Source organism: Carcharodon carcharias, chromosome 8 (genome assembly GCF_017639515.1).
Source record: "Carcharodon carcharias isolate sCarCar2 chromosome 8, sCarCar2.pri, whole genome shotgun sequence".
In the NCBI taxonomy this organism is placed as follows: Eukaryota; Metazoa; Chordata; class Chondrichthyes; order Lamniformes; family Lamnidae; genus Carcharodon; species Carcharodon carcharias.
In genome coordinates, this window is record NC_054474.1 from 59,998,167 (window position 1) to 60,016,627 (window position 18,461).

At 44.4% G+C, this 18,461-nt stretch overlaps 1 protein-coding gene across 1 annotated transcript in view; it reads right to left on the minus strand.

Moving 5' to 3' along the window:
• Positions 1-18,461, minus strand: part of cdhr2 (cadherin related family member 2) — a 112,382-nt gene that overhangs the window by 19,818 nt on the left and 74,103 nt on the right. Inside the window, exons 20-25 of the mRNA XM_041194386.1 lie at positions 17,505-17,554; positions 10,483-10,640; positions 8,398-8,500; positions 5,591-5,679; positions 5,398-5,481; positions 4,922-4,999 (exon numbers count right to left, since the gene is read on the minus strand). Of these exons, the coding sequence (XP_041050320.1) occupies positions 4,922-4,999; positions 5,398-5,481; positions 5,591-5,679; positions 8,398-8,500; positions 10,483-10,640; positions 17,505-17,554 (562 nt within the window). The remainder of the gene's footprint in view (positions 1-4,921; positions 5,000-5,397; positions 5,482-5,590; positions 5,680-8,397; positions 8,501-10,482; positions 10,641-17,504; positions 17,555-18,461) is intronic.

The window sequence follows — 18,461 nt, forward strand, 5'->3', positions numbered from 1 at the left end:
TCACCCAGCAGCCATCCATCAAGCCGTGCTGGAGCACTGAAGAGCCCCAGCACCTGGCAGTGTCTGAGCATGTAGGTGTTGTGGGAGCTGCCTAAGTACCTTGCACAGACTTGTAGATCAGCATCCTGTGATCCAAAAGATCTGCACGTTCATGGAGTGGAAGCTCTTCCTGTTGACAAAGGCACCGGGCTCATCTGCTGGTGCCTTGGTGGCCACATGTGTACAGTCTATAGCACCCTGGGGGAAGCCAGCAATGGCCATGGAAAAACTCAGCAGGTCTGACAGCATCTGCGGAGAGGAATACAGTTAACGTTTTGAGTCCGTAGGACTCTTCAACAGAACCAAGGAAAAATAGAAAAGAGGTGAAATATAAGCTGGTTTGGATGGGGGGGGGGAAACAGGTAGAGCTGGATAGAGGGCCAGTGATAGATGGAGATAGCCAAAAGATGTTATAGACAGACCCAAAATCCACAAATAGGACTGACCCGACAGACTGATCGTGTCAGCCTTTTCCTGCCCCGCGGAACTCATTTCTCGCTATCTTGACTCCATTCTCTCTCCCCTTGTCCAGTCCCTTCCCACCTACATCCGTGATTCCTCTGACACCTTACATCATATCAACAATTTCCAGTCCCTGCCTCCTCTTCACCATGGACGTCCAAACCCTCTACACCTCCATCCCCCACCGGGATGGTCTGATAGCTCTCCACTTCTTTCTCGAACAGAGGCCCGAACAATCCCCATCCACCACTACTCTCCTCTGTCTGGCTGAACTTGTTCTCTCACTGAACAATTTCTCCTTAAGCTCCTCTCACTTCCTCCAAATAAAAGGTGTGGTTATGGGTACCCGCATGGGTCCCAGTTATGCCTGTCTCTTTATGAAGTATGTGGAACATTCCTTGTTCCAGTCCTACTCCGGCCCCCTCCCACAACTCTTTCTCCAGTACATCGATGATTGCTTCGGTGCTGCTTCATGCTCTCGTCTGGACCTGGAAAAATTTATTAATTTTGCTTCCAATTTCCACCCCTCCATCATTTTCACGTGGTCCATCTCTGACACTTCCCTTCCCTTCCTTGAGCTCTCTGTCTCAATTTTTGGTGATAGACTGCCCACCAATATTCATTACAAGCCTACCGACTCCCACAGCTGCCTCGACTACAGCTCCTCACATCCCGCTTCCTGTAAGGACTCCATCCCATTCTCTCAGTTCCTTCACCTCCGTCGCATTTGTTCTGATGATGCCACTTTCAAAAACAGTTCCTCTGACATGTCTTCCTTCTTCCTTAACTGAGGTTTTCCACCCACGGTGGTTGACAGGGCCATCCACCATGTCCGGCCCATCTCCCGTGCATCCGCCCTCACACCTTCCTCTCCCTCCCAAAACCATGATAGGGTCCTCCTTGTCCTCACTTATCACCCCACCAGCCTCCGCATTCAAAGGATCATCCTCCACCATTTCCGCCAACTCCAGCATGATGCCACCACCAAACACATCTTCCCTTCACACCCCCGGTGGCATTCTGCAGGGATCTTTCCCTCCGGGCACCCTGGTCCACTCCTCCATCACCCCCTACACCTCAACCCTCTCCCACGGCACCTTCCCATGCAACCGCAGAAGGTGCAACACCTGCCCCTTTACTTCCCATCTACTCACCATCCAAGGGCCCACACACTCCTTTCAAGTGAAGCAGCATTTCACTTGCACTTCCCTCAATTTAGTCGACTGCATTCGTTGCTCCCAATGCGGTTTCCTCTACATTGGAGAGACCAAATGCAGACTGGGTGACCACATTGCAGAACACCTTCGGTCTGTCCGCAAGCATGACCCAGACCTCCTTGTCACTTGCCATGTCAACGCTCCACCCTGCTCTCATGCCCACACGTCCATCCTTGCTTACTGCATTGTTCCAGTGAAGCTCAATGCAAACTGGAGGAACAGCACCTCATCTTCCAACTAGGCACTTTACAGCTTCCAGACTGAACAATTTTACATCGTGAACTCTTTCCTCCATCCCCACCCCCTTTCCGATCCCCCCTTTTCCAATAATTTATATAGATTTTTCTTTTCCCACCTATTTCCATTATTTTTAAATGTATTTCCATCCATTGATTTATCTCTACCTTTTAGCCTATTTCAATCCCTTCCCCCCACCCCACTCCCACCAGGGCCATCTGTACCTTGCTCATCCTGTTTTCTACCCTTAATGTCACCTATCAGCACATTCCTTAGATAATATCACCACCTTCAACACCTCTTTGTCCTTTTGTCTATGGCATCTTTTGGTTATCCCCACCTATCACTGGGCCTCTATCTAGCTCTACCTGTCCCACCATCCCCAGCTCCCCCCACACCACCACCTTAAACCAGCTTATATTTCACCTCTTTTCTATTTTTCCTTACTTCTGTTGAAGAGTCATACGGACTCAAAACATTAACTGTGTTCCTCTCCGCAGATGTTGTCAGACCTACTGAGTTTTTCCAGGTATTTTTATTTTTCTTTGGATTTCCAGCATCCGCACCTTTTTGCTTTTATCTTAATGTCTGTGAACCTCTGGCTCACTGTGTCTGGCTTGCCTAGTCCCAGTGGAAGTGGATGAAGGTCAATGAACGTCTAAACAGAATGTCTGTAACCTGCTTGACACAAGGGTGGACAGCCGATTGGGAGACACCGCCAAGATCACCCACTGACCTCTGGAAGGTGCCAGAGGCACAGAAGTTGAGAGCAGCTGTGACCTTTAGAGCCACGGGCATGGGGTGTCCACCCACACAGTTAGCTCAGATCTCTGGACCAATCATCTGACAGATAGTGTTGACTGTCTCCCTTGACAGACGGAGCCTCTTGGCATTGCACCTCAGACACATTGAGGTAGCTGCTTTGCCACCTGTATACCCTGGCAGCAGGATAGTGGCGTCTTCTGTGGCCCCTTCTGCCTTGGACTACCTCTTGGCCCTTCGCCACTTGTGCCTGCGCCTGTTCTCCCAAAGGTGGCTCCTCTGGAGGCTGAGTGTGCATTCCTGGCCTCCTTGCCCCTTCTAGCCCTCCCTTCCTCCTCAGAAAAGATGCCTCCTATGGAGAGATCACCTCCCATTCTCAGGGTCAGGGAGGCTTCCTTCAACCTACAGGCCCCAAAACAAATCCTCATTGCAACGTGCTGACCTGAAGGTTATGAGTCCAGTCCAAGTAGTTGGTATGCGTTTTGAAGTTTTCCAGCTCTCACAGGCAAATTTCAGTAATTTTTGTACAATAACTTTTAAATCTGTAGAATCACAACCCCACTGAGCCCTCTTCTCCTGCTCGTGGATGAGGTTTAAACAAATATGTCCTACCCGCCTGCCCGCTGCGCCCGTGCGATGAGCTAAGATTGCACAGGTGCTGCAAAATCCCTGTCAATTGGAGTCTCAAGGGCCTTAAGTGGCCCGTTAATTAATGGCGGGCACGCAACTGAGATCATCATGCGCGCGTCCATCGAAATATCGCAATGGCATGAGGTGACATCGGGACGCTAGCCCGACGTCACCGCGCATCATTTTACGCGTTGGCGTGCGAGTCCCGCCCCCACAGGGGAACATTCTGCTCTCTAAAAATTAAGCTGGTTCTTTGGGCAGAAGGACACTTATAAGCATGCTTTAAAAGCTTTTGAATATGATTTTTCTTAATTTACTAAGAAGCTGACCTCTGTACAACTAGCAAGTGGTTCTGTATATTTTTTAAGAGACATTTTTAGTAATTAAAATCAGTGATGGATTGATAGGGTAATTAAAAATCTTTTTATGATAAACCCATTGTCAACTGTATTAATCAAATCGCACCCAATGAAATATATGAAGGCATATTTATAAAGCATTTTTTTCTTTCAAATGTTGCCTGGTTCTAGTAGTTCATGACAGATTTCGCATGCAAAGATATGCGGATGACTGAATGAAAACTCAAACTGGACACAACTTTGGGCACAATTTTGCCAACCGCACTCAAATCAGAAACTTCTTTCTTTATAGAGGAAGAGGAGTCGTGATGTATATTTTGGTAGGCCATTGCTTGTGTGTCATGGCAATAATCACAAATACTTAAGTATTAATTTTAAATATAAAATTCATTCATCCCACCTTTTCTTTACCTTGATATAAAACCCACAAAATAATTCATGGAAAGGATGTTCTCCCATGGCAATTTTGTTAAATTAGCCTACGTAAATTGTTTTTCACAGCATTAGTTCTCAAACCAATTCTTTTTCCCCCATGTCAATCTAGAATACTAGCAAAAGGCTAACAAACAGAAAAGCTGAAGCAGCCACAACAGTTGTTAGCTCAAGAAAATCACTGATTACAAACCTACGCCATGTGAAAAGTGCTCGTTAGATTGGAACTTAAGCTGTAAGTACAGAACATTCCTTTCATTTATACTAGAAGACAATTAAATATAGGTAAATAAAATTTTGAAGGATTAAGCACAAATGTGAAGGATAAAATTGGTTCTGAATTTCTGGCAGCCCCAGAGTAGAATGTTGAATATTTACATTAAGTGTATTTGAGTTTTGTTTTGGCACTTTTATAGTTCACATTTGATAGATTTCTAATCCATATAAAACAAGCAACATCCATTTCTGCCCTTTCTTTAAATTATTCCTTTCTCTACGATTGCATTACTATCCATTTCTGTCATTCCTCTTCCTTTGCACTGCCATCTGGTCCTCCATTCCCCTCAATGCCATCCATTTCCCTCTTCCCTCTCCCTTTAATCCTGCTTCAATCCTGCTCCTATTTCAATGTTCTGAGTGTTTTGCGGAGCGAGTTTGCCGATAAGAAGGTCCTGAGTCAAAATGTATTAATTGCCAGCCGTTCTTTGTCTCTCCCCCTTCATTTGGAATATTTTTATAAGCTTAATTACATACAAGTTACAAACAAATACACATAAGACATACCGATTCATATTTGCAGGAGGAATGGCTGTTCCATTGTTATATACAAAATACACCTCCATAACAGCTTTGGCTCCGTTTCTGTAAGAAAAATATTTCTTCCAATCATTTGATAATTAAAGTCCATCTTCAAAATATTAAAATAATGTGTTCAAAACAATTATCACATTATATTAGTTGATTGAAAAAATGTAGTTTATGTTGTGTGTGACATCTATTTTGAAAATAAATACTAGTTAGACATTGCATTTTCTGAAATCTCAATTCACTTATAGAAATTATCATAAAACTAGTTCTGTGTACATTTGACATGATTGTCAAGCGTGTACAAAAAGCATTAAAGTAAAATTCAACCATCTAACTATTTTTATGAGTATCGTCATTGAGCTCCAATCTGCAACTATTAATTAATATGTTGCTACCCTTTAGGTAAATGAAGCGCCTTTTTCTGAAATAGTATTAGAATATTGATACCATACCTGTCTAATGTTTGTGCTCTTTCATTGCCTACAGCATTTACACCTGCCACATATGGATTTGAATGTGTAGCTTTCCGAAGTACCCTATAAACAGAATAAAACACGTTAAAAGATCTGTAGGAAATTAAATACAATAAATTACAGATACCAAGTGCAACCAGCACCTATTTTGAGAAGAGGCTTGATAACTTACGCAATTATTTCATTCAAATTTTGCTGAACTTCCTCAGGTGCTATACCAAACTCTAATCGGGTCTTGTAACTCTCATCCACTGTAATTAACTATAAAAAAAGTGTTACAACATGCACAATAAGTGTAACAACAATTATGATTGTTTTACCTAATTTTGCATCACTTTCCACGCTCATCCTGCCTTTACGCTGTCTTCAGGTATCACAAAGCAGTGTGACAGTACTGTCAGTATTACGATTCCATATTCACCAACAGAAGACCTATGACATGTGTCTTAGTGCCACATTATCTTAAGATCAGAGAGCTGTGGGTGCCAATCAGGCACTTCCATGCAGCTGACTGATGAGGGCCTATCAAATTCCTGCCAGCTTTAAGCTGGCCATGATGCTTAGGTAAGAGAAAGTGGGGAGGGAAGAGACAAGCAGAGGAGGTTACCCTGGGTCAGCAGCAGTTCAATGCATTAATGTGGAATCAAGAGGAGGCTTGTTCAGCAGCCTCTAGGACGACTGGTCACGCCATTGCAGATCTGGAAAACCTAGTCAAAACCTGTGCAGTACATTCTCTACCTAAGACTTAACAAGTATAGCAAACAAGTCCTACAGCAAATGCAGGGCATTCATTTCAAAGGCCTGCATTCATTTCAGATGACTACCAGGGCTGCCTAAAAAAAGATAAATTTAGCAGTGGCTCAATTCATGCACAGATTGGTACAGGCCATTGCGCTTCTAAATTTCTCATTATTGCCATTGTTCCACAAGCATAAAACAGTTGCAACGATGCTGACTTTCTCCCCTAAAGCTCTTTCAGGTTGATGTACAAGGAATATTTGAGCGAAACTGACCAACACTCTATGGGTGGAATCGTCTACTCCTGTTTGCGGCGGATGTCATAGCAGGCAGGAGTGGAAAACATCAGGAGATCGCAAAAAATCAGTTTCATGTCGTAAAACCAGGGCTGCATTTCCCAACGCTGCATGTTGGGAACCTACTTTCTATACTTTAGCATCTCATTATAAGCCCCGCCTGCCAGAGTCAACCCCCACCCCCCGCCCCCCTCCAGGCAGCGTGATTGCACACCAACGTGTTTTGCAACTGCACATAAGCATTGTGCACCTGGCAATCTGCACTTTGCTTGAGACTTGGAGGTTTGTTTGTCTACCTTGCTTCGGGCAGCACTCACAGTCATCAGTACCAGCCTTCGCAGGCAGCACCACATCACTTTTAGGGGGGCTTACAGGCAGGTCTCTACCTACTAGACCAGCTGTAAGGTAGGGGTGGCTTTTCAATGACTGCAGGGCCAGGGCCTGCTTGGGGAAGGAAAGAAAGTGGTCTCATGCAAGGGAAGAGGCTGCAGTGTGAGGGTTGCACTGGGGAAGTGGGGTATACAAAGGTGTGTGTGGGGGAACATGTTGATTTACGTAAGTGGCCTCAAGATGGTGAGGGCTGAGGAGGCAGTCTCCAGAGGAGATGAGACCAGATGGAGATGTGAGGGTGTGTGTGAGAGAGTGACTGGTGATGTCCCCTGACTGGCAGTGAGTGAGATGCCAGTGAATGTGTGGTGGCCTTGTGAGTGTGTGAGTTTAGAGTGATGAGATGGTTGCCTTACCCTGGCAGCACAGATTAGATCATTCATCTTCTTTCTGCACTCGATGGTCAACCTTTTCTGTGCAGCACTGGCAATGACCACCACTGCTACCACCTACCAAGCCGGAGTGGTAAAATTGCTGGACTTCCTACGGCCAGAGAAGGGGTGGAGGACATCACAGCAGTCCTCCAAAAGGCATTCCAGTGACGGGTCACTAAACTCTTTTTGGTTTTCAGGGCCATATCTTCACTGCAGCAGTCCTGGGCTGCAAGCATTGAGAACTGTGTGCACACAACTGCATTTTAAATATGGCGCCCTGTGTGCGGAAGCGGTGAGGTAATGGCGTGGTGGGAAATTCAGAGGCCACCCACCAGCAAGATGGCGTGTTTCCTGTGGCTGCATAATTAATGAGGCATAAAGTGCAAAAACCCGCCATTGCGGCCATTGGGAAAGACGTCATTTTTCACGCCCACTTAGTGCAAACCTGGGATGATTCTGACCTATGTTCATTCAACAAGAGAAAATAATTTAATCATTTAGTGCACTAAGGAAGACATGGGGGAGAATTTTTACATCAGTGTGCAGGGCAGGCCCCGCATGCCAATGCATAAAATGATGCGCAGTTACGTCGGGCGTGTGTCCTGACATCACCACGTGTCATTCAGATCTTCCGTTTGGTGGGCACGCACCAGAGGCGACTGCGTGCCCACCGAACTGTCAAAGGCCTGTTAACGCCACTAAAAAACCAATTAACGTCATTATCAATGCTGCCTGTCCAACCTTAAGGTTGGCAGAAGGCGAAAAGCCCAAGCGGCCCTCACGTTTGTCATGAAACCTCATCCTTAAATTAATAAATAAATTTTGCTCAATTCATAAACATGTCGCAGCTCATGTGACACTGTCACATGAAGGGACATGTTTGAATAATTTTAATTTTTTTTTCAAACTTTAAACCTGAACTTAATCTCCCTGAAGCAGTTCTGCGCCTCAGGGAGATTTCTGCGCTCTTTCGCACGAATGCAGGCCCCGACTCTCCCTCCTCCCCCCCACCCGTACAGGTAATGCTGGGCGGGTCTTAATTGGCCCACCCACGTAAAATGGAGACACATAGCTGATTGCAGGGAGCAATTGTCTCCTCACCCACTCCCGACCGGCCTGCCTGATAGGCAGAGGTGTCTGCCCATGAATATCATAGCAAATTAAATAATTTTTACAATACTTACGTCTAAGTAACTTTTTGCAGTTAAAGTGGGCTTGCCTCCATCTCTAGCTTCTATAGTCACCTTGTATTGCCCCTTTAATGTTTTGTCCAGCGAAGATTTAATCCTATAAAATAGTAACAAAGGACCACTTTAAAATGATTAGGCAAGGTAGTTTAAAATTGCTCTTTAATGAGAAAGTATGCTGCGAAGCTGTGTGTCACTGTCTGTGTTAGGGAGAATGGCAGCAATTCTAAGATCTCACCTACATGAATGATATTTAACAAACTAATTGACAAATCAAAATTTAATATATATTTTGGATTTTTGACTTTGGAAAGAATCCTGAACATCAATAACAAAAAGGTTCAGGTCTCTGATCCCCATGCACTGGGTCTGAATCTTAGTCAAGCTGTTTGCTGGTGGCATCATATCAAGGTCAGCTGTAACACTAAGGAAGGCTGGGATAATGACTGAAAAAAAATTCAATGATTTTGTACATAGACTAATGTCCTGTTTATTTGTCATTTCTGAAACAGTTATAGCAAATTCAAAGGAAGGACCTTTATCATAGAAAAGGTAGAATTGTGTATTGATGAATTACAAAGTGATGAGAACAATTCATGGGAAATATCGCAATAAGGTGACAAAAATTCTGCAACTATTTGTAGAACCCCAAATGCACCTCCAATGCAAGATGCAAGCAAGTGATGGTGCAGCACAGTGTTTAATGGCTGCTGAAATTGAAATGGCTTTTCACGAGATGGCTGTAAGGTCCTCTATGCAATTCTACAGTGCTATAGGTTGGCATTGTAGCATTCCTACAAGGACAAGCCAAATTTCAGACCACAGCTGGTCAATACTGTCATTGCATGTGCCAGCATATGCTGCATGATAACTGCAGGTGTCCTTCCATTAAATAGCATAACTTATTATCTCATTTTCTATTGATTCCGATTCTGAGAAAACAGTTTACTTCAGTCACTGTCAGATTCATATGCAAGGGGCTACAAAAATGCTTGGAGGCATCTTGAGTTCATCCAATTCAGCTACCCTTGCTCTTGATCACATGGGCATGCCTTCTTTCATGCAGTGTCACTAAAAGAATGACATATTGTAATTGGAGTATTTTCATGAAGCATCCAACATAACAGCTTATGAGCCATTGATAAATCTTAGTGATGCCATTGTCCAGTGACCTTTGGAAAGTGGAGTGTCCTCCTGCACTAAATAGCTGCAAAAGAATGTCTAGCTACCACACTTCCTGCAGATGACACTGTGGGGGTGGACATAAAAGCATTTCTTGTGAAGCCTGACCAACCAGGCATCCATCTATGGGTTTGTCTCCTCAACTAAACAGGTGAGATGGAGGGATTCCTATTGGGTAACTTATTGACAAAGGCCCAGGTAGGAGATGAGGAGAACTTGTTTTACACAGCCAGCTGGTATGATCTAGAACAGACTGCCTGAAAGGTTGGCGAAAGTAACTTCAATAGTGAAAAGGGAATTGCATGGATACTCAAGGGAATTATTTGCAGGTCCATGAAACAAATTGGAAAGCTCTTTCAAAGAGCCGGCACGGACATGATGAGCCGAATAGCATTCTCCTGGAACCATGCCGACGCATGGTTGCCCACCATCTTCCAGCCTGCTATCGAGTCCACTGCCACCCCAACATAATTTAGCCCTAAGAATGGCTGAAACACACCTACCTTAATATTTGTCCATTCTGTAACCACCAGCATACTTGCCATCAGCTTGCAATCCTGAGTTTACATTTGTATTTGTCTACAAAAATGGACACTCCCCGGAATTAAGACCGAAAGGAAGTGCATGCCTGTTTGAGTTTGCCACTCCCACCCAGCAGAAATGCATCAGAAAGAAGAAATGAGACAGAGATCTGGTGGGACACCTGCCGATTTTCTCCTCCTGGCCGCCTGTTGTATGTCAGTCAGGGCAGCAGGGTCTGATGCAGAAAATCTAGCATGGATGGTCTAGTTGTGTCACCAATAATTTTCTGTTATTATAGTTGTATTGCTACTGTTTTTCAATGTGCACTGTTGACTTAAGATCACTTGTTATATGAATTAATAAAGAAATTTACATTACTTGATAGTTGCTGTGTATTCACCACCAACAAGGGTAGCTCTTGAAGCTTCAAATACTTCTGGCAATACTTTGTTTGGTTGCCCATCCGAAAAAATGAACAAAACTTTGGTGACAACAAAATTAATTTCTGCATTTTTTCCGGTATCATTGTCACTTGCCTGTCAAGAAAAGCTTTGCGTTAGTTTACATCTTATTTATTACTTACTACTGACTTACAGTTGATTTTAATGGTTCCTTCAGTAGCTACACTAAGAAGACATTAGCCTTTCAATGATAAACTGCCAGGGTTCAGGTTCAAATGTCTATATTAGTTACTATTTGGATGCTTGATGGGGATTCAAGCAGTCAAAGAATATTCATCAGCTGACAGGAAAAGTAGCAGATCTTGTAAATTATTTGCAACAATGGTTCCAGGAATGAGTTATGTGGATAGACTGGAGAAGTTGGGGCTGTTCTTTTTAGAGCCGAGAAGGTAAAATCATGAAGAGTTTTGATAGAACAACTAAAGAGAAACTGTCTCCAAAGACTGAAGGGACAATGATGAGAGGCCACAGATTTAAGTAACTGGCCAAAGAACCAGAGGCAACATGTGGAAAAACTATCTTGTTTATGCATCAAGAGGAATGCACTGCTTGATAGAGTTAAGGATGCACATTCAACTGTAGCCTTCAAAAGGGAGCTAGATTAATACTAGGATAATACTGGGGAGCAAAACTAGCTGAAGTGCTCTTCAAACCCACAGACTTCATGGGTTGAATGACCTCCTTCAGTGTTATACTGTTCTACAATTCTACAAAATTATATATTTTTATTGCCAGCGTACGCAGCAGTGATCATAAAATGGAACAGTCTTCACGCAGACTTCTGACTCGTTGTCATGGAACCTTATTTTCGGATCTGTCTCATGAACTGGCAGTTTTCACAGGTTCTGCAGAGAACAAGTCAAGCTGACAAGTACCACAAACATGGTACATTAGGACATGTTTCTAAATATGAAAAATATCCTTCAATCTAACAAATCCATTGATTCAAACCCACCAACCTACTTTTTTTGTCAGATGATAAAACCAGTCAGTGTAGTATGTATATTCTTACTGCACACATACAATATTCTTGTGAATTCAATTTTATACAGGCATTAACTGTTTAAAACAAATATATTAAAAACAAATAGTTTAATGCCTGTGTGACAATAGTATACATTTCAAGTGCATTAAGCATCTGAATGTGAACTTTGCGGATTGGGAGTTCGACCCTTCATTAATCATAGCTCTCTCTTCCTCAATTAATGCCTCTGACATTTGAACCTCTTTATTTAGGTAACTATTTGCTTTCCCTGATTATGAGTAACTCAAGCATATTATCCTTTGAAACCAAGTGATGTCAACACTTGAGATTTACATTCTTTACAAACTTTTAAAACTTTTGGAATGTAATTGGTCTATGCCAGTGGCTTGAAATGGGCTGGTAACAATATTGGCAGTTGATTCTTCACTTGGAAAATATTGCCAAGATTTTTACTTTCAAACTAAGGAAAAGTTACCAGGGAGACAAGGAAACGAGTCTCTGAGAAACAGTTTAACCATCATTCTGTGAATTTCAGTGGAAAGAAAATCAGGTGCTGTGAAACATCAGCTGCAATTTGCTATGAAGCCATTAATGCTGTTGCCATTGACCCTTCATCCCGGCTGATGCCCGCTCCCATTTTATCTTTGTCTCGAGATGTGTTTGGGCTTGTTAGCTGTAGTTATCATCAGGCTCTTTCGTGTCACTTTGAGCTGTAGTGCCACATTATTGTTTGACAAAAGCCAGAAAAATCAAATCCACAGACTGAAAATCCTTCAAAAACAACTTTATATTCATATTGGGGAGCTGATCATTTTCAAACTATTATTACATTTGTCAACAATATGTTACAATTTACAGGCAACATTTAACATATAGTTAAGAAGTGTTTTAATCAAATTTAAACATTAATTTGTGTTAGGAAAAATTGAAGGAAAATCAGAAACTATTTCTAAATCACATTTATCCTCATTCAACTCATGCATTTTCTGTCCATTCATTTCTGAAAACTGCCTACAAAAGCAAAATACTGCAGATGCGAGAAATCTGGAATAAAGCAATTCTGAAGTAAGGTCCTTGACCAGAAATGTTAACTGTGTTTTTCCCTCTCCCAAAATGCTGCCAGACCTGCTGGGTATTTCCAACATTTTCTGATTTTTTTCAACTGTCTACAAAAGGTAGTTAGTGACTCTAACAAATTCAGATCTCCAATATGAGAAAGATGCTTGTTAAAACAGGCCACATTCCAAGGGCCCTTTTTACAGCATTCATTTCGTGACAAAGTGTTGTTTCCTGTGTTTATCAGAAAACAGCTTTGTACCATAGTATATTAATGCAGTGAAAATGGGCACCGTTCCTTTGGATTTGAATGGTAAAAATATCAGAAATAATCTGTGTGGCTATTTTGTCCTTTTTCCAAACAAATTAAGCACTCACTAGTGCAGGTTTCATTGTTGTATTGGGTTAGTATGTTTGGTGCTCATGCAGGTTTTATATTAGAAAGACTTCAACAAACGGGAAAGGTAAACACTCTGTGAGGACTCAGAATAGTCATAAATCTGCACCAAAACAAAAACAGAATTACCTGGAAAAACTCAGCAGGTCTGGCAGCATCGGCGGAGAAGAAAAGAGTTGACGTTTCGAGTCCTCATGACCCTTCAACAGAACTTGAGTTCGAGTCCAAGAAAGAGTTGAAATATAAGCTGGTTTAAGGTGTTTGGGGGTGGGGGGGGGGGGGGGGGGGGGGGGGGGCACGGAGAGTGAGAGAAGTGGAGGGGGGGGTGTGGTTGTAGGGACGAACAAGCAGTGATAGAAGCAGATCATCAAAAGATGTCAATAACAATGGAACAAAAGAACACATAGGTGTTAAAGTTGGTGATATTATCTAAACGAATGTGCTAATTAAGAATGGATGGTAGGGCACTCAAGGTATAGCTCTAGTGGGGGTGGGGCGAGCATAAAAGATTTTAAGATATTTAAAAATAATGGAAATAAGTCGGAAAAGAAAAATCTACATAATTTATTGGAAAAAAAAAGGAAGGGGGAAACAGAAAGGGGGTAGGGATGGGGGAGGGAGCTCACGACCTAAAGTTGTTGAATTCAATACTCAGTCCGGAAGGCTGTAAAGTCCCTAGTCGGAAGATGAGGTGTTGTTTCTCCAGTTTGCGTTGGGCTTCACTGGAACAATGCAGCAAGCCAAGGACAGACATGTGGGCAAGAGAGCAGGGTGGAGTGTTAAAATGGCAAGCGACAGGGAGGTTTGGGTCATTCTTGCGGACAGACCGCAGGTGTTCTGCAAAGCGGTCGCCCAGTTTACGTTTGGTCTCTCCAATGTAGAGGAGACCGCATTGGGAGCAACAAATGCAGTAGACTAAGTTGGGGGAAATGCAAGTGAAATGCTGCTTCACTTGAAAGGAATGTTTGGGCCCTTGGACGGTGAGGAGAGAGGAAGTGAAGGGGCAGGTGTTGCATCTTTTGCGTGGGCATGGGGTGGTGCCATAGGAGGGGGTTGAGGAGTAGGGGGTGATGGAGGAGTGGACCAGGGTGTCCCGGAGGGAGCAATCCCTACGGAATGCCGATAAGGGGGGTGAAGGGAAGATGTGTTTCTGTTCCTCTCTTTTGCCTTGCTCACCTTCATTGCTTTCCATTTCCCTCCTGGTGTTTGACAAGGTGTTTACTAAAACCCGCTTTCACAGCCATATCTCCTTTCTCAGTGACTGTCTCCGTCTCCGACTTACCCCACGTGGATTTCAACTGAAATTCCACCCCTCATGTTTCGAACCCGCCCAGGATTACAGGTATCTCCGGGACATAAAACGTTTCTCGGACTGCTGTTCCCGTCACATTCTGAAATCCACACTCAGTGCCATGCGCTGCCATATGAACACACTCGACCTCCCCTCCAGCAGCACCGCCATACCCTTTTTCAAAGCTGCGCGTGCCCCCAGTTTCATTTTATTCTTCGGCTCATCCGACGCCTCAACAAGAAACTTTTTCTCTTTCTCTCAAGTGCTAAGGAACGCAAGCTCCAACAACTCATCGGCACCAACACCCATCTAGGACCCTCCACCCCTGCCCGTCCCTCCGTCCCCACCCCATTTTCCAATCCCAACCCCAGCCTTATATTCACTATACCCCCTGACCTTCCCCTCTCCGATGCTGAACGTTCAGTGCTCAGCAAAGGACTTAGTTTCATACCCTTACGACCTCACCTCAATGAATTTCAGGCTCGGCATGATGCTGAACTCTTCTTCCGCCGTCTTCGTCTCCGGGCTCACTTCTTTGGGCAGGAGTCCTCTCCCAGTTCAACGGATCCTTTTACCCATCTCCAATATTCTCCCTCGACCTGGACCCCTCCCTCTGGATTCTTACCTTATCTTGATCTTTTCATTGAGAACTGTCGGCGCGACATTAGTCGTCTCAATTTCTCTGCTCCTCTCATCCATTCTAACCTGTCTCTCTCTGAACTTACTGCACTCCATTCTCTCAGGTCCAACCCTGACATTGTCATCAAATCCGCTGACAAGGGCGGTGCTGTTGTTGTCTGGCGCACTGACCTCTACCTCCCGGAGGCTGAGCGTCAACTCGCAGACACTTCCTCCTACCTCTCCCTGGACCATGACCCCACCACTGAACATCAAGCCATTGTTTCCAGGACTGTCACTGACCTCATCTCCTCTGGGGATCTTCCTCCCACAGCTGCCAACCTGATAGTCGCCCAACCTCGGACGGCCCGCTTCTATCTCCTACCCAAAATCCACAAACAGAACTGCCCCGGTAGACCGATCGTCTCAGCTTGCTCCTGCCCCACAGAACTCATTTCTCGTTATCTTGACTCCCTTCTCTCTCCCCTTGTCCAGTCCCTTCCCACTACATCCGTGATTCCTCTGACACCTTACGTCACATCAACAATTTCCAGTTCCCTGGCCCCAACCGCTTCCTCTTCACCATGGACGTCCAATCCCTCTACATCTCCATCCCCCACCAGGATGGTCTGAGGGCCCTTAGCTTCTTCCTCGAACAGAGGCCCAAACAATCCCCATCCACCACTACTCTCCTCCGTCTGGCTGAACTTGTTCTCACGCTGAACAATTTCTCCTTCAACTCCTCTCACTTCCTCCAAATAAAAGGTGTGGCTATGGGTACCCTCATGGGCCCCAGCTTTGCCTGTCTCTTTATGGAGTATGTGGAACATTCCTTGTTGCAGTCCTACTCCGGCCCCCTTCCACAACTCTTTCTCCGGTACATCGATGATTACTTCGGTGCCACTTCATGCTCTCGTCGGGACTTGGAAAAATTTATTAATTTTGCTTCCAATCTCCACCCCTCCATCATTTTCACGTGGTCCATCTCTGACACTTCCCTTCCCTTCCTTGACCTCTCTGTCTCAATCTCTGGTGATAGACTGTCCACCAATATCCATTACAAACCCACCGACTCCCACAGCTACCTCGACTACAGCTCCTCACACCCCGCTTCCTGTAAGGACTCCATCCCATTCTCTCAGTTCCTTCGCCTCCGTCGCATCTGTTCCGATAATGCCACCTTCAAAAACAGTTCCTCTGACATGTCCTCCTTCTTCCTTAACCGAGGTTTTCCACCCACGGTCGTTGACAGGGCCCTCAACCGTGTCCGGCCCATCTCCCGCGCATCCGCCCTCACGCCTTCTCCTCCCTCCCAGAAACATGATAGGGTCCCCCTTGTCCTCACTTATCACCCCACCAGCCTCTGCATTCAAAGGATCTTCCTCCGCCATTTCTGCCAACTCCAGCATGATGCCACCACCAAACACATCTTCCCTTCACCCCCCCTATCGGCATTCCATAGGGATCGCTCCCTCCGGCACACCCTGGTCCACTCCTCCATCACCCCCTACTCCTCAACCCCCTCCTATGGCACCACCCCATGCCCACGCAAAAGATGCAACACCTGCCCCTTCACTTCCTCTCTCCTCACCGTCCAAGGGCCCAAACACTCCTTTCAAGTGAAGCAGCATTTCACTTGCATTTCCCCCAACTTAGTCTACTGCATTCGTTGCTCCCAATGTGGTCTCCTCTACATTGGAGAGACCAAACGTAAACTGGGCGACTGCTTTGCAGAACACCCAAGAATGACCCAAACCTCCCTGTCACTTGCCATTTTAACACTCCACCCTGCTCTCTTGCCCACATATCTGTCCTTGGCTTGCTGCATTGTTCCAGTGAAGCCCAACGCAAACTGGAGGAACAACACCTCATCTTCCGACTAGGCACTTTACAGCCTTCCGGACTGAATATTGAATTCAACAACTTTAGGTCGTGAGCTCCCTCCCCCATCCCCACCCCATTTCTGTTTCCCCCTTCCTTTTTTTTCCAATAAATTATATAGATTTTTCTTTTCCGACCTATTTCCATTATTTTTAAATATCTTAAAATCTTTTATGCTCTCCCCACCCCCACTAGAGCTATACCTTGAGTGCCCTACCATCCATTCTTAATTAGCACATTCGTTTAGATAATATCACCAACTTTAACACCTATGTGTTCTTTTGTTCCATTGTTGTTGACATCTTTTGATGATCTGCTTCTATCACTGCTTGTTTGTCCCTACAACCACACCACCCCCCTCCACCTCTCTGTCTCTCTATCTCTCCGCCCCCCACACACACACCTTAAACCAGCTTATATTTCAGCTCTTTCCTGGACTCGAACTCAAGTTCTGTCGAAGGGTCATGAGGACTCGAAACGTCAACTCTTTTCTTCTCCGCCGATGCTGCCAGACCTGCTGAGTTTTTCCAGGTAATTCTGTTTTTGTTTTGGATTTCCAGCATCCGCAGTTTTTTTGTTTTTATAAATCTGCACCAGAAGAGCGGCGCTTCTTCTGCAGGTGCAGTACCACTTCCAGATCAACACTAGTGCTTATGACTAATCACAGTACATCACAAAAGATTAACAACATTGATCGTAATTTTGACTTACCTTAACTGTTGCTACTTCAGCAGAAATTGGTGCTAATTCTGGCACGATAACTGAAATGCAAGATAATTCAATTAGTTACTGTACCTCAAAAATGGCTTTCATATAACTTCAAATGGAAGCACCTTTTCCTTAGTGGCCCTCGGATTGTACAGTCACTGAGGTCACTTTTGACTTTTTTGGTGAACTACAGGTAGAAGTGCACTTGTTGTCTGTCCACTCCTGTAGCAAAGAGGCTGCCGCTGTGTTTAAATTCAGTAGGAATGTTGTAGGGCGTCAAAAAGATGTCTTTATGCAACTCACCAATTAAGGCCTAAAAATGGGCTGGGGCAGCCGTTGAGAGGGTAGAGTCCAGAGTGGTGAGGGTTCCTAGGGTGACAGTGGGCAGATTATTTTTGTGTGACATCGAGGATCACTCCTTCTCCTCCAAGACCTATCATTTGAACCAGGTAGGCACTTTGAACACCCAGATGTAGGCCTCTTTAAAAATACAGCCAGCCATATTCAAGCATGTTAACAGGGTGGTAATGCTACCAACTTCATCGTGACGTCATTAACTGTTGTTAATGCCAGCCAAAGCTGATGAAAATTGACCCCACACAGCGGAACCCTGGACTCATATCAGAAAATTGATTGTGAAAGCTGTTGGATTTTTGTAAAAACTTGACTTTCAATGTCCTCAGTGCAACTAAAGATGGGCTATAAACACTCCTTCATCTGTGTTGTCCACATCCCAAGAACAAATGCAACTGATAATATAACAACTAGTAATATATGGTGGAGGTAGATTGATTCCCTTGCCAAACAAGAATCTAAGGTTATCAGGGGTAGACGGGGCTATGGAATTCAAAACACAAACACATTAGCCATGATCTTAATGAATGGCGGAGCAGGTTCAAAGGGCCAAATAGCCTATTTGTGCTCCTATTTTGTATGTTTGTATAATGTATGCTTAAAAAT